The sequence below is a fragment of the Aspergillus oryzae genome, chromosome 6 (genome assembly GCF_000184455.2).
Source record: "Aspergillus oryzae RIB40 DNA, chromosome 6".
NCBI classification, from domain to species: Eukaryota; Fungi; Ascomycota; class Eurotiomycetes; order Eurotiales; family Aspergillaceae; genus Aspergillus; species Aspergillus oryzae.
The window spans coordinates 593,542-607,831 of NC_036440.1; the positions used below are offsets into that span (position 1 = coordinate 593,542).

The following is a 14,290-nucleotide window of genomic DNA, read 5'->3' on the forward strand; positions in this document are numbered from 1 at the left end:
CTATGTAGTCAACGTTAGCCTTATCAAGCAATCAGTCGACAAAACACAAAAAGTACTAACCCGAAGAACTGGCCGAGAATAGTCTTCGTTGTCCTGGAGTGACACGTCACTGTCACGACGGCCGCCTGCGAACAGTACAGTATCCGTCTTCAAGCGAGTATCGGTAAACGTTGGTAATCTTGAGGATCCGGCAGATAACGTATGGCTGTGGTTGTCCGAGAACGCTCGGTTCGCGACGCTCATCTGAGAACCTTTGCTGTTCCTACCATCTAGCAAGCCATTGGAGACGCTCGGACTTGGGCTTGTTGAACGCTGCTGACGTTTCTTGAAGAATATCAAGAAGAAGATGGCTATAATAGCAGCCAAGCCGCCAATCGAGCCGACAACCACGCCAGCAATTGCGCCTCCACTTAACCCTGAGCCGCTACTATCCTTCTCCGACATACCGGCACTTGGATCTGAGGTTGGCTTAGAATTGGGGACTGTGATCGTTTTGACCTCCCCGGCAACAGTTTCAACCGATTGAGTTGCAGTCGTCGTAGGTGCATCGGTGGTTTTGGAAGTAGAGTCCGTCGATGTCGTCTGTGAAAGGTTAGCATCCAATAATGGCCGATCTGTGTGAGACTGCAATGTCATAATCCCCATGATCTAGCTTAGTGACTTGGTCACGTGTTCATCTCATTCTATACAAGAACTAAGTGGCTCCCATGAGGGAACAAACCAACATTGGATCTCATGCACAGCAGAACGCTGAACTGACGAAGTTGAGGGGTTGGAAGGGAACTTTTGCTTGGGAAAGATCTACTGACCGATGACTCTGTAGATGTCGACGTACTCGACGAAACTGTGGCGGTTCCTGAGGGCGAATGCTCGTTCATCTGGATATAAGCAAAAACGCCCTTGGAAGCACTTCCACAACTATCATCGGGATATCCTGGACATCCAGTATCACACTTCGACGTATCGACGTTGGTAGCTCTGTTGGGAGCAATGTTCGAACACCAGCAACTCTTCCCTTGAAGAATTCCGAAGGCATAATCGGAGTTACACGTGTCCGTACATAGTCCGTTTGATTGATATACACTGACATCTGTATGCAGGTTAGAAAAATCCTAGGGGACTAGGGACCACAGGAACATACTAGCGGAGTTCGAAGCTCCCGTGTTCACGGTAGAGCAATATGTGATATCCGAAGCAGCAAAGGCCCGCCAGGAGAACAAAGTGAGTAATAGCAGAGCCATGTTACGATGCATGGCGGAAATGGCCGGATAGCGGTTTAGTCGTGACAGCAGTGTGTGCGCTCCTTTCCCAGCTATGCGACGCCTATTATAAATCCCAGCCTCGACCAAAACGTGCCAAAACAACCTCTCTCTGAATCACAATAGGTCCCGGGATCGATAAAAAGAACCACCTCGGTTTTAGATCGGTCGCTCGGTCGGCAGGATGTACAATTGGTGAATGTTTGGTCGGTGTCGACTGAGAAACAAGGTTTAATAACAGTGGTCAAACTGTGAGCCAAGCTCAAGGCTAGAAAAATGTCTGTTGGCTCGGGGTTCCGTAGAAGATCCTTCTTCGCTAGGATCAGTGTGGCAGTTAATTACTGACGTCGATCAGCCACAGACCACGAACACATGGAAATGGGCTTGCAACTATCATGCGATCCCGCGACATACCTGTGAACTAGTTCGACTAGTTACTTCTTTTTCTGGGTTAATTGATTTCCCTCTATCTTATAGATAGGGCTCATCTAACTGCGACTAGACAGATGTTTTGGGGGCCGAGAGTACGATAGCGGGCGGATCAGAAGACTATCGCAACATCGTCATGATCATCGTCACCTTACAGATAGGAGAGAAGGGACAGCCGACCGGCTCACGGAGGTTTGGATAGAAAAGAATCCGATGGAATGTCAATAGTAACGACAGAAAGTAAAAAGTGAAAGGGAGGGAAAGAAAAGAAGAGAGTGAGAAAGGAGAATAACGGTTCTCCTCTTTGGGTCGACGAGGAAGCCGATGGGGTGAGTGAGTGAGTTTGAGTGAGTCGGGTAAGGTCAGTTAAACAATGGATCCAGTCAAACAGCTGGTAAGTAACGAAACAAGAAACATGGAACGAGAGCGGGTTCCCTTCCCGGCGTTCCACCAATGCAGCCAGTAATCATTCTAGAAAACCATACCAAGAAAGAAATTTTGATTATCAGGGTAAGAGTCCGTCGTATGTATGGCGTACGTATGTCCATGCATCTAGGCTCCAGCTACGCTAGCTTAATGGGTAACAAGGCATCTAGCCGAATCGGCCGTAATTATGTCCAGGACGAAGTATGGGGGAAAGAAAAAAAAAATGAAAAACAAACGAAAATTACCGGCATACCCGCTTGGAAGTGGGGTTTAGAGTACCAAGCAGTAGTACTCCGTACTGTACCTTGCCTATCTTAGTACTATGCAGGCTGCAACAATGGAGTAATTCGATTTACAGCTGGTCAACCAAAGATTTCAGTAATCTTGCACTCAGCAGTTAACTAAACTCGTTACCTTGATCCATCTTTACAATCCAGAATGAAAAATCTTCTGAAAGAAGGGGAAATGAGAGCTATCTCCCTTTGTATACAATTCATAGAATTCCATTCTATTGCATTTTTCTCAAGAAGATCATTTCCGATCCAAGCTGACAGCAAAGGGAAGTGTCTTTATCCATTTGCCAGATGCATGGTTAACATGAATGTAATCTATTATTCCCGTAAATATCGGTCTAGTATGTGGGTACAAAACTACCCAAACAAATCTCCCAACTGCGAGGAGTGAATTAACAGTAGTAGTATCGTTGTACCAGAGTGGCGCCACCTGTACTAAAGCTGGAAAATATTTCCAAAAGACGGACCATGTAGTTGGTACAGTACTTACATAAATAAAGATCTTGCCCAGGAGGATATGGAGGAAAACAAACCAATTATTATTTCCTGACCCTGGAGATCGATGGACGGTACACCTGTGCTACTGTACATTTAAGGTAGGATAGAAACTCTAATGGATCTGTGGTTGCACGTACTCAGATTCAAGTACGGATACAAAGACATCCTTGTCATTGACCTTAATTTCTTCAATGCTGAATGGGAGACTTTTTCACCTTGGCCGCGTCATTTGTCTGACACAGCGGGACAAAAGATACGTCACGTCACATACCACCACAATACCACACACACACACTCCATTCTCTGCCTCATCTCACCTTACTTGACTGGTTGCCCCCTAAACGTCAGGGGATTTGTCCATATAGTTCTTGGTCAAACAACTTCTTGTTGTTTTTCTTTTTTTTTTTTGTTCTATCTCTTCCTTTCTTTCTTACTTGAATAATGAGATCTACCCGGTTCAGCCACTCGAATTATGAACGATTCGGCGTTTGAGACACGGCCACGGATGCAGATCCTGCCGGTCTCATTGGTTTTCGCATAGCCAAGACAGCCATGCGTCTTGACTTAACATTGCCCAAGTGGTACTTCATTCCAAATAGCTTACATACCATACTGACCCAATACTATTAGCAAGTTGATATTGGAGGTTGAGTGCTTTTATGGAATTTCACTTTACTAGAGTTTTATTAGTTCATTTAGGAATCTAATCCAGACTCTTATTTGCATTGCTTATATCGTGGGATTCCTTGTATCGGGATTGCTTCTGATGGGGGCTTACAGTAACCGTACAAATTTACACTTGTCGTTGATAGGAAGATATGTATAGACAATACAATAGTGACGGATCCTCTCTCGCACCCGCCACCGCACAGGACAACCTGTGGTCTTCAAATGGATTCGGTCGAGTGGAGATACGACTTCGAAGCAATGGTCTAGAAGGATGACTATGCGGAATGGCAAAGAATTGCTCCGTATGGAGTATGATGTTGATTAATGTGTCATTGACCTTATTATTATGCTTACTCGAAGATTCTCGTGTCCTTTCCGGTTTCCTCACTGTTCTAGCCGTGCCTGGATGGGCTGGACCAGCAGTTGACGATTCATGGAAGGGAGGCTGCGGCTTTGATACGCATGATGGTGGGCCTTTTGCGGTTTCAGGTCGGCTGTCCCGTCTGTAACCCAAGGTCGACCCAACGGTGAGTACCACGGACAATAAGGTGTGTAAAATCGCAAAGGACAAATCACACAATACGCAGTACTTTCCCACTTGATCTATCCATGGGTATTCCCATCTCGGGTCAATGCGCGGTACGCGTTCGCGAGATACACTTCACAATCGTGGGAAAAAGCTCCTGAAGTCCCAGACTCCCAATACATCATACTTACGTGGTCCAACGGCTGGCCGCAGTCGACCATGGCCTGGAAATCAAGGCAGGCAGGCAAGCAGGCAAGCAAACCCAAGCAAATCTGCCAACCTATCAAACATCAAAACATGTGACACCAGCAATGAGTGGAAGGAATCGATCCGCGATCTCTCATCATGGAATCAATTCACTTTATCCACATACACGGTCAATCCTTTCTCTTTCAGATGCTCTACACTTGTACCGATCTAAGTGATTGCCGATGCTTATCTTAAGGGACCACTTTGCGAAAATCCGCAATGGAATCTTTTCTTGATTGAGCAGTTACCCTGACTCGGTATCTGCCAGTGTTCATTAAATATTTGCCGAAGAATGCGCTGTGGCATTTTACATACATGCAATTTCAAAAGCAAGAGAAATGATCGAAACTTTCCGACATGCCTTTCTTTCCCGGTCGCATTGATACTCATCCCCGCTTTAATCAAAAGTCTAGACACATGGCCAGTCGAAAACCATGATGACTCCGGTCGTGGCTGCATACTCACTCTACATTAACATAGGGGCACGCTTGACATATCTACGTATCGTTGGACTTGTCCTGTCCATCGTGGATACCACGGTACGACTAAGATAGGAACCTGTCGCAGACCCCGACCAATAGCATCGGCCAAAGGCAACCCAAGGAAAGGGATGACGACGCCCGCCCTCTGCGTGTCATTTCTGCTCGGTGTGCTTCGGATGGAGAAGGTCCTGTCGAAGTGATAAAGAAGTGAAACCCCGCCTTTCAGAAGGCCGTTCTTGCACCCTGAAGTTTGTCACCTGCGAACCTTCCTCGCAGGTCTCCCGCGCAGATCAGACCATTTACTAGCCCTCTCAGAGAAAGTGCAAGCGCGATATTCGCGATCTAATTAGAAAAGGTCGTCTACGATTCTGACTTTGGTCGACAGATGGCGATCAGTAGTGGCACGGTCTCCGCCGTATGGGCCAACTTTCTGGAAATACGAGTCATATAGTTCACTGGAATGGAGGGGCTGTCTGTATCTGGAAGCTGTCAACCGCGCAGCATTATCTCTGGCACGGGCGGTACCATACCGGGTCTACCGGGGAATGCAGTGGCTGCTGCTTTGATATGCTCGACATCCACAAACAGCCGGATAAGGATACTAGGGATTAGGAGAGTATCTCTTCCGTCGAGGCTCAGGCCCATGATTATACGAATGGTCGCCATTCTTGTCGTAAATCGAAAATTCTCTCACTAATCCCTGAACGGTAACGTCTCGTATTTTAAAATGAAAGGGAAACAGCGGAAAAAAGAAAATACCAATAATGGTGTGGCTGAGGCAGTGACAAGAAAAAGTGGGAAAATCGATTAGTCAAATGCCGATCCCCTTGCTTCGCATCAAACATAACCTAAATCACTGCAATTGAACCCACGACACCGGTAACCAAATCGTAGAAAAAGAGAGGTAAACAAAAGGCCCCTCCAATGAAAGAACATGAAACAACACCAAAAAATTTAACAACCAATCTAGCAACAAACAGAATGAAAACAAATCAAAGCAAGGCACCAACCAAAACAAACAAGCACAGAGACTCAGAGAAGAGATTCCTTTCCCCCGATCTCAATCAACAAAAATAGCAGCAAGGGAAAAAGAAACAAATAATTACTTATATTTAGGATCATCCCGTGTCCGTGATCCATTATTGTGGGAACTTAATTTAACATTGTTTTTTTTATTTCCATTCCTTGGCTGTGGCGTTTCCCCTCCAATACCAATACAGTGACCATTACCGGCACTACTACTACTGTATGTAGTATGCAGTAAAGTACAGGTAAGTATGTATGCACAGCCAACATACACAGTACATCGTACATCCAAATCTCCCGCCCTATATTTGGCAACCCTCCTTACACCGGTCCCCCAAGCAATGGCAAATCGGTTCAATCCGTGATCTGAGCAGAAACAAACCTCAGGATCTAGAATCGACCTGCTGACCCAGACTGGATTGGCATAAGCCGGCAAAACAAAAACAAAAACAAAAACAAAATACCCAGCTTTCCCACGTTACAGTAACCCAGAGGGAATAACACGGGTAGCCTGTCTAATAATATCAGCACTGGCCCAGATATCCACTTAATATAAGGAAAATAGAGACGTGTCATATTGCAGCCTTGATATCGCCTATTACTGTACATGGAATGGAGTAGATACTATGTATGTGCAAACAAACCGAGACGATTATCCACAGCGTACCCAGTTTTTCAATATGGGATGGCTAAAGCAAGGCACCCTTCGGTACTTGCGTCGGGCCACTCCTGTTTCGGATCTCGTACCTGATCGTCGTGATGGTGGCAATTTGTTAGCCTGATGGTGGTGTTTTGCTCTACACTGTAAGCACCTAGTGAGTGCCTTAGGAATCAACTGGAACTGAGGTCAAAGACAGGGGAAGGGAGGTATATGATGCTGCGAAGGGTTGGAATATCACGTCCTAATACGTACGTATTCGTAGATACTGAGACATATCGTAGAAATAACTTGCCCCTCGGCACGTCTGCTGTTAAACGTCACTTCTCAGCCGCAATCTGCCAGGTGCCCTGTTCCTGTTGTATCACGGTCCACGACATGGCCCCATCAGGGGCTGGATGCGCTGTGTAGCTGTGGGATGTGCGTGCGTCTGTAGCTAGGAGCACAATAGGGGTAGCGAGCATGGGTTATGGTGTTTCTATGTGGAAGGCTTTCTGGGATTGGTTCTATGGTGGCTGGATTGGTTTTTTCGGAGGTTTGGTCCGTGGAGGGACACACATACTGGAGTATATTTTTGAAAATGCATCAGTGGTTTAGATGTAGATGCTAGATATGTGTTAAAACGCATGCGTTTGCAGTGGCTTGCTTTCTATGTTGATTGGATGGTGTGGGTTAGGAATATATTTTTCTGATTGCAGAGAACGAATGTACGTGTCAGGGATGTGAAGTGTGGTGTAGCGATCATGTATGTATGCATTGGCGGGGAAAGGAATAAATGATACTTGGGAAGTGATTTCATAGGTCATTTTATATAGTAGTATATTGTGTTGAACAAGTCATGTATATAGTGAATTACTAACTCAAGCTGGCACTGATAATGGTTACATTCGAATTCCATCTATATATCAACCTAATTTATTCTAATTTTGAGCTCTGTGCAGTAACTCTTCCATCCTGCTCTGGGGACACTTTTTAACCACAGACCATAGTATATCGATTGAATGGTGCTGATACATATACCAAAATTAATAATCACAGCGAGTTATAGGAGATCAACGATGATAAAAAGATTCAGATGGAACGGAGAAAGTGGATTTCTGAGAGACAATATTGGAGAAGAAGTAAGTATCAGACTTTCTATTATCTATATCTGTTAGGATGAATTGATAACTTCGACATAGATATATTCTGACTTGGAAGCAATCCTCAGATATCCTAACCGAGAAGACATTCAACAGACATTGCCATGACAATGCTTTCTACAGGATATCCGACCAATCCTGCTTCCTAATCCAATCCTCAACAGTAGGAACTTCGAAGCCGACCTCAAGCTACATTAAGTCAGCACCACCCGATGATTAACCTGTTTAAACATAGAGCATACCTGCTTTGGATGAAGGACGGTAGGGTCATCACGACCCTCATAGCCAAACTCATTCCAGTATCCCCAGTTATCGATGAATTCCTTCTTCAAGATGTCCGGTACACCCTCGATAGACTGCCCTTCCGGCAGAGTCACACACTCAGCAGGAACCCCAAGCACACGACTCCAGGTACGAACAAACTCCTCCGGTGTCATCCACTCCCGATAAGCAATCAGATTCTTCCCCGGCGGACACGCAATAAGAGCCTTCACAGCTGGACCAGTATCCTCTTCAGCAGCAGCAATAGGAAGTTTTACCTCGCCCTTCAACCCGCCAACGAATTGATAGACTCCACTCTCAGCCTATAACAAGAACATTAGAAATGAAACCAGTGACTACAGCAAGTTCCGAATAAACCAACCTTCTTCGGCCTCAAAAATGGACCAAGAAAATTCGACAAATACCACCCAACCTGAACAACACTAGTCTTTTTCCAAAGCTCCGGATACGTCTCCCTCCCATAATCGACCGCATGTGCCTTGGCTTCAAAATGCAGCACCCGTGTATACTTACCCTTCGACCACTTCGACGCATCAGATAGACTAGAGAAAACAAGCCTCTCCAACGTGTCTATCTTAGCCGCAGCATCGAAAACATTCTTTCCCTGCTGCAACTCATACTCATATGTCCGTCTGATCTTCGACTGATCTTCAATCTCACTATTCGGGGCAATTGTCGCGAAAGCGTTCCAGAAATCAGTCACGCTGAAGATGGCAGTTGCTCCTTGGAAAGCGGATTCGAGAGAGACGATGTCGTCTAGATCTGCCTGAATAATCTCAACACCCTGTTCTCGGAGCGATTGGGCTTTCACACTGGAAGTATTCCGAGTTAGACCGCGGATTTGCCAGGTAGGGTCTGCGAGGAAGCTTCTGATGACGGATCCACCTTGGTTGCCGGTGGCACCGAGCACAACAAGGAGTTTAGTAGAGGACATTTTCTAGGATATTTGAGCTTCCAGGCTTTCCTTCAGCTGTTGTTTCTAGTATCCCTTGGAGATGGTTGAATTGCTCTTAAGTATCTTGTTTCGTTGTGCTTTGCGAATTTCTAAGCAACGGATTTAGCGTGCTTATGCCCGTCGAACGACGTCGAAATTGGTTATATTATTAATGGTAGTGGACTGCGTTAGTGATTATAGATGTTTACTAATTGATTCTATATCGATTAATCGTCATGAGAGTAAACGAAGGATACATGTCCTTCCAATTATGTTTCATTCCTTTGTAGCCACACAGATGGTCTACCAACGGGATCAAAGCAGCCCTAAACTGGTGCCCCAGATCAAGCTTATTCTTCTCGAATCCCACAAAGCCACCACATCTTAAAGTCTAACGCCTTATCTGAAGCAATTGATCCCCCTAGTAAATACCTGTGGTCCAATTCGCGTAATTCCAGCATCAAGAAGCGGTGCAGTCTCAGAGCGTATCTTCACCAGGCGTCGTGATTCCCTGTCCTGCCAATGCTTCCTTCTATGTGTACACATCCAGAATAAGTATTAGTAAGGTGGATCTGAACAAATTGGGGGCGAAAAAAGACATCCCATCGCCTCGAAGAGCTCGGCAATGTCTGCAGACCAAGGAAATGATGCTTCGAGGGGTACTGGGGAAGGTAAATGTTGGGGTCTGAAGTGGTGTATAGCACGAGTAGACTGCTTACCAGACTGTGCCGAATATGGTGGTAAGATTGAAAAGAAGGTAGATCAATAGGACCCGGTTCCTGGACTTGGAAATTACATGAAACTGTCTTGAAGTCAAAGCTGAATGAAATAGATGAATCTCCAAGCTTTAACCAAGTTCAGCGGTGAGTTCTTCTACTAATGGCCAATATGGAAAGACACGTTGCAAGTTGACAGCTTTTTTACTATATAGATGGTATCAACCGAGGCGATGGTTGATTAGTTAGGGTTATACTCGCGGGCCAATTGGTTCGGCCGACCCACCGGAAGTCTGGTATCCTGATTGGGCTGATTATTGATCATCGTGATAATTACTCCGACATTCTAAAAATCGATGATTCTATCATAATTATTTGATGCTGTGGGAACCATAGACAGAAAGAGAAGAGTTTTAAGGGGGGGTAGGCAGTGATCATAGCCGATGTTGACTTTAGGAATGCTTCGTAAGGTTATAAATACAAGGTCTTCATCTCATTCAATAGAGCGCTGCAATCGTTGTTTTACACTGGCATCAGAGTTCTCACCATGTCTTCCAAGTCCTTCAAGGTCATTATCGCCGGTGGCAGCATTGCGGGGCTATCCCTGGCCCTAATGCTAGAGAAGAATGGCATCGACTTCCTAGTTCTCGAGGCTTACCCGAGCATCGCACCCCAAGTCGGTGCAAGTATTGGTCTCTTGCCGAACGGTCTACGCATCCTTGACCAACTAGGATGTTATGAGTCGGTCATGGAGATGGCCGAATACCCAGTGGATAAAGTCTGTTTCCGCGATTCTCGTGGAAAGCTCATTCGCAGTTTAGAGAACTTTAACCAGCTTATGACTGGACGGTTCGTTGCTCGTTTTCTGTCTTCGCTATGTCGGTTAAACTTATATTTTCCTTAGTCATGGCTACCCCATTGTCTTCTTTGAGCGTCGGATGTTGATTCAGATTCTCTATGACAAGATCCAAGACAAGTCGAAGGTACTCACATCACAGAGGGTCCAGACTGTCCATACAAGCCAATCTCACGTTACGGTCACCACCAAAGATGGGAAATCCTATAAGGGGGATATTATCGTCGGAGCAGATGGAATCCATTCGACGGTACGGAGACAGATGTGGGAAGAAGCTAGGAAAATGAACCCTTCCTGGATAGATCCATCTGAAGAGAATGGTACGTATTTCCTCGATTTCAAAGCTAGTTTTAGTTGATATAAGAAGCTGACATGTGGTGGGCAGCACTCCCAGCGACATATGCATGCATATTTGGCATTTCAGAAGGCGTTCGTGGTATCGAGAAGGGAACTCTTAGTTCTGTGTTTAATGAGAAGTTCTCGTACCTCATCCCCAGTGGGCCTGGAGAGAAAACGTATTGGTTTCTGGTGAGAAACATAGGGGAAACAATGTATGGACCAGATATTCCTCGCTTCACCAAACAAGAAGAGGAGACCTTGGTGAAGGAACATTGGGACGATCAAATCACTCCAACAGTACGATTTTCGGATCTTTACAAGAACAAGACCAGCTCGGTGTACACCAGTCTACCGGAGTACGTCTATAAAAGATGGTATTTTCAGAGAATCATGACCATTGGTGATTCGTGCCATAAGGTGAGGAACCCAACCATTCATTAATGTTGAATGTAAGACTCATGTTGAAATGTCGTAAACAGTTTGAGCCCCTGACGGGACAAGGAGGAAATTCGGCAATTGAAACTGCCGCCGCTCTCACGAACCACCTCATGTCTGCTCTGAGAAGCAATTTTTGTCAATCACTATCAACTGTAGACATCTCATCTGTTTTTGAGAAAGTCCAACGTCAAAGGGAAGAACGTACGTGGAGCTTAGTCAGAGCTGCCCATGCTCGACAGCGCCTGGAGTGCCTGGAAACCCCGCTGTTGAAGCTGATTGCAAGATTTGTCACTCCATACTATCCTCTTCAACTCTTAAAGGAACACTGGATCGCGACATACTCTGCGGCTGTGTCATTGGACATGATTGCTATACCAAGGAGGCCACGAGAGATCCCTTTTTATGACGAGTTGTTCAGGGTTCCAGCAACCCGGGGAATCGCTGGCCTTCTGCTATACGTAGGATATCTCCTCATTGCCTTTGTCGCCTTCCGATTGCTATTCGTTGCCACCGCGGCTAATGGGACATGGGCACTAGTCCGTCAAGCTGTTCGCGACCGGTCAATAACGATGGGTGGGTTGGAGGTTCCTCTTCGCCGAGTGTTTACCGGGTTTCGGCCTGTAGACAGAATCCTCCAGTCTCTGGTAACTATATTTTTGCCGGTAGTTGCAGGTCCTCCCAGACCAGAACAAGCATTGCAGCTACTATACTTCTTATCCTCGATGCTACCGCTGATCTCCATCTTCACGGTGGAGGGTTATCGCCGAAGGAACAAATGGACCCTTTTGTCAAGGTATGGATTGTATCAATATCCTCTGTGTTCATTGAAACTAACGTTTGCTCGTTAGTCCCAGCTTATGGGCTGTTCTATACCAGCTTCGTGGAATTGGATTCATCGCTCCATTCTATTTTATGGCAAGCACATCCATCACTGGTCGGATATCCTATTTTTCATGGACCACCAGGAGCTTGCCAGAATCGACAGCTAAGGTCATTCTCCCCGCGGTGGCGGCTGGATATATCCTTCCAACAATGCTTTTGTTTTTCCCAATTGATAATGCACAGACGCGTCAGTCAGTAGTAGCTGTGTGGCAGCCGGCGCCAGTATTTGTCGTTATCATGACTGAACTCTTGTCCCGAGCCATCGAATGCATAGGCCGAGGTAGACAGGCCAAACCCGATTCTCCATCAGCAGATGAAAGAATTGATTCTGATTTGCCCTATCTGAGTGTTCTCTACACAACAACATGCATCATATCGGCCTCCTTGCATATGAGTTTGATCTTCAGCTGCTTGCTTTCGGAAAATCTCTCCCTCACCCGCCTATTCTTCCCAGTGGACTCATTTGCACCCGTCGCAAGTTTAGCGGACGGAGCTTCCACATTTCTTAAGAACGATTTCCTCCTTGTGACTGCGTCGACCTTTGTGTGGTGCTGGGTTAGCGTCTGGGATCTTTACCGAGTCGGAATTTCCAATGTCTCCCCGTTGTCAGCGTCGGTCGGGCTGCTTGCAGGGTTTGCGGGAATTGGACCCGGTGCAACCGCGGCAGCCATCTGGTTCTGGCGCGAACAGACTATGAGCCAAAGGGAATTCCGTCAGCGCAGCTAGAAACTTTGCTTTTCTCGCTGTAGTCGTCCTAGGGATGTGTGTCGAGCATGGAAAAGTCGGAAAATAATGGGATGTTAACAGGTATGGTGGACAAGAGATAGAAGTTGGCCCTGTCGTCTTCCATAAGCCTGCTTATTTCGCGATCCTTGTATTAGAAGATGATTGGCAATACATAGAAATGCTGTGGTTTATGCCATTGCTTCCGGACGTAGACCGCTTGTTCAGCATTCATTTGTGTGGTCCCCAAACTAGATTGGTTTCCAACTAACATGCTGCCATACTAGGGTCTCAACATCAGAGCGGCGAAATCCAGCAACGCAACCAAGACAGATACAGAGCCGACTTAGTTCTAGAGGGAAATTAGTAAATTCCGTTTGAGCGTATTGGCTGGTTAACATACTATCAATAAGGGTGGCCTCGTCCAGGACCATAACCACATTACTGGAGGCAGTTGGACTATGGCTAGTTAGGTCAGCTGAACCCACGAGGTTACCACTTGGGAGTAACAATCCAGGCCTCGCACTTGGATTGCTGTTCGTAATAGATGAAGAGGTGACTGAGGCTTCATATCTCTCCTCAGTTTTGATGCCCTGTTCTATCAAGAACCCTTCTATATCCTTGATATCAAACCATTCTTCATCACTGGGAATCGCCGACACGCCATTTGTCTCACGAAAGCGAAGAAGGTTCTGAGAACGAGAGTCCTGCCCCGCAGAGGGAAAATGCGTCCCCGCTCCACCGAAACTGATAAAAGGAAACCGACGGTCATGGACGGGATTACATGGTTTCATCCGAAGTACCCTCTCAAAGTAGAGTCGGATTTGTTCTCGTGGGACGGTCTGCAACACGAGCCCAAATTGCGGCTGCATCTCTTCGTCTGTCACTGTGTCGTTGCACACGAGTCGTAATCCGTTTTCTGCGCATGTACGATAGAGTCTTTCTGTGAATGCTGAAGTTGTGTAGTCTATGGCGTGATCCTCGTGGCCTATAGAAGATGCCACAGAAATGCAAGCGTTGGGTTCATGAGCCGTAGACGCAACCGGCGGCAAAAAGCCGTTAGATGAGCCCAAAAAGCGGCGCCAAAAATCAGACGAGAATGCCTTTTCTTTCGTCCATGTCGGGACACTAGTAGTTTCTGTATTGACCTGCCAAGGGCCCGAGGACGACTGTCTGTCGCTGGATCTTTGTTGGGGTTTCTGACTTTGAGTAGTAGTTGAACTGCGCTCTTTGGCTTCTTTGGGCGACGCATGAGAGTCGACCCTTTCTAATTGGAAGCAAATCTCATTTTGGAAAAGCTTCACAGCCTGGAACAGCTGAGCATGGGACATTTGAGCACCTGGCTTGATAACTTGAGCGTCGAAAGAGTCCATGATCTGTTTGAGTTGTCCGAATGCATCTTCTAGTCTAGCAACCCGAGACTTTAACGAGGCAAGTAGCGACTGTTGTCGGGACCGATAGGC

General features: G+C 46.2%; 4 protein-coding genes across 4 annotated transcripts; 1 reads left to right on the forward strand and 3 right to left on the reverse strand.

The window, feature by feature from the left end:
- Positions 1-1,253, reverse strand: AO090020000482 (uncharacterized protein; the record flags this gene model as incomplete). Its single annotated transcript, XM_023237975.1, has 3 exons — positions 1-582; positions 726-1,090; positions 1,142-1,253. 3 exons carry the CDS (start codon positions 1,251-1,253, stop codon positions 1-3), a joined length of 1,059 nt encoding a protein of 352 aa, XP_023092863.1.
- A 5,740-nt stretch (positions 1,254-6,993) lies between these two features.
- Positions 6,994-8,873, reverse strand: AO090020000479 (NmrA/HSCARG family protein; the record flags this gene model as incomplete). The annotated part of the gene is made up of 3 exons (XM_023237976.1): positions 6,994-7,164; positions 7,900-8,241; positions 8,301-8,873. The coding sequence occupies 3 exons, from the start codon at positions 8,871-8,873 to the stop codon at positions 6,994-6,996; spliced, it is 1,086 nt and encodes a 361-aa protein (XP_023092862.1).
- A 1,263-nt stretch (positions 8,874-10,136) lies between these two features.
- On the forward strand, positions 10,137-12,862 carry AO090020000478 (FAD-dependent oxidoreductase; the record flags this gene model as incomplete). The annotated part of the gene is made up of 5 exons (XM_023237977.1): positions 10,137-10,438; positions 10,494-10,765; positions 10,831-11,201; positions 11,264-11,758; positions 12,854-12,862. The coding sequence occupies 5 exons, from the start codon at positions 10,137-10,139 to the stop codon at positions 12,860-12,862; spliced, it is 1,449 nt and encodes a 482-aa protein (XP_023092861.1).
- A 196-nt stretch (positions 12,863-13,058) lies between these two features.
- On the reverse strand, positions 13,059-13,699 carry AO090020000477 (uncharacterized protein; the record flags this gene model as incomplete). Its single annotated transcript, XM_023237978.1, has 2 exons — positions 13,059-13,078; positions 13,231-13,699. 2 exons carry the CDS (start codon positions 13,697-13,699, stop codon positions 13,059-13,061), a joined length of 489 nt encoding a protein of 162 aa, XP_023092860.1.
- Between the last annotated feature and the right edge of the window lie 591 nt (positions 13,700-14,290).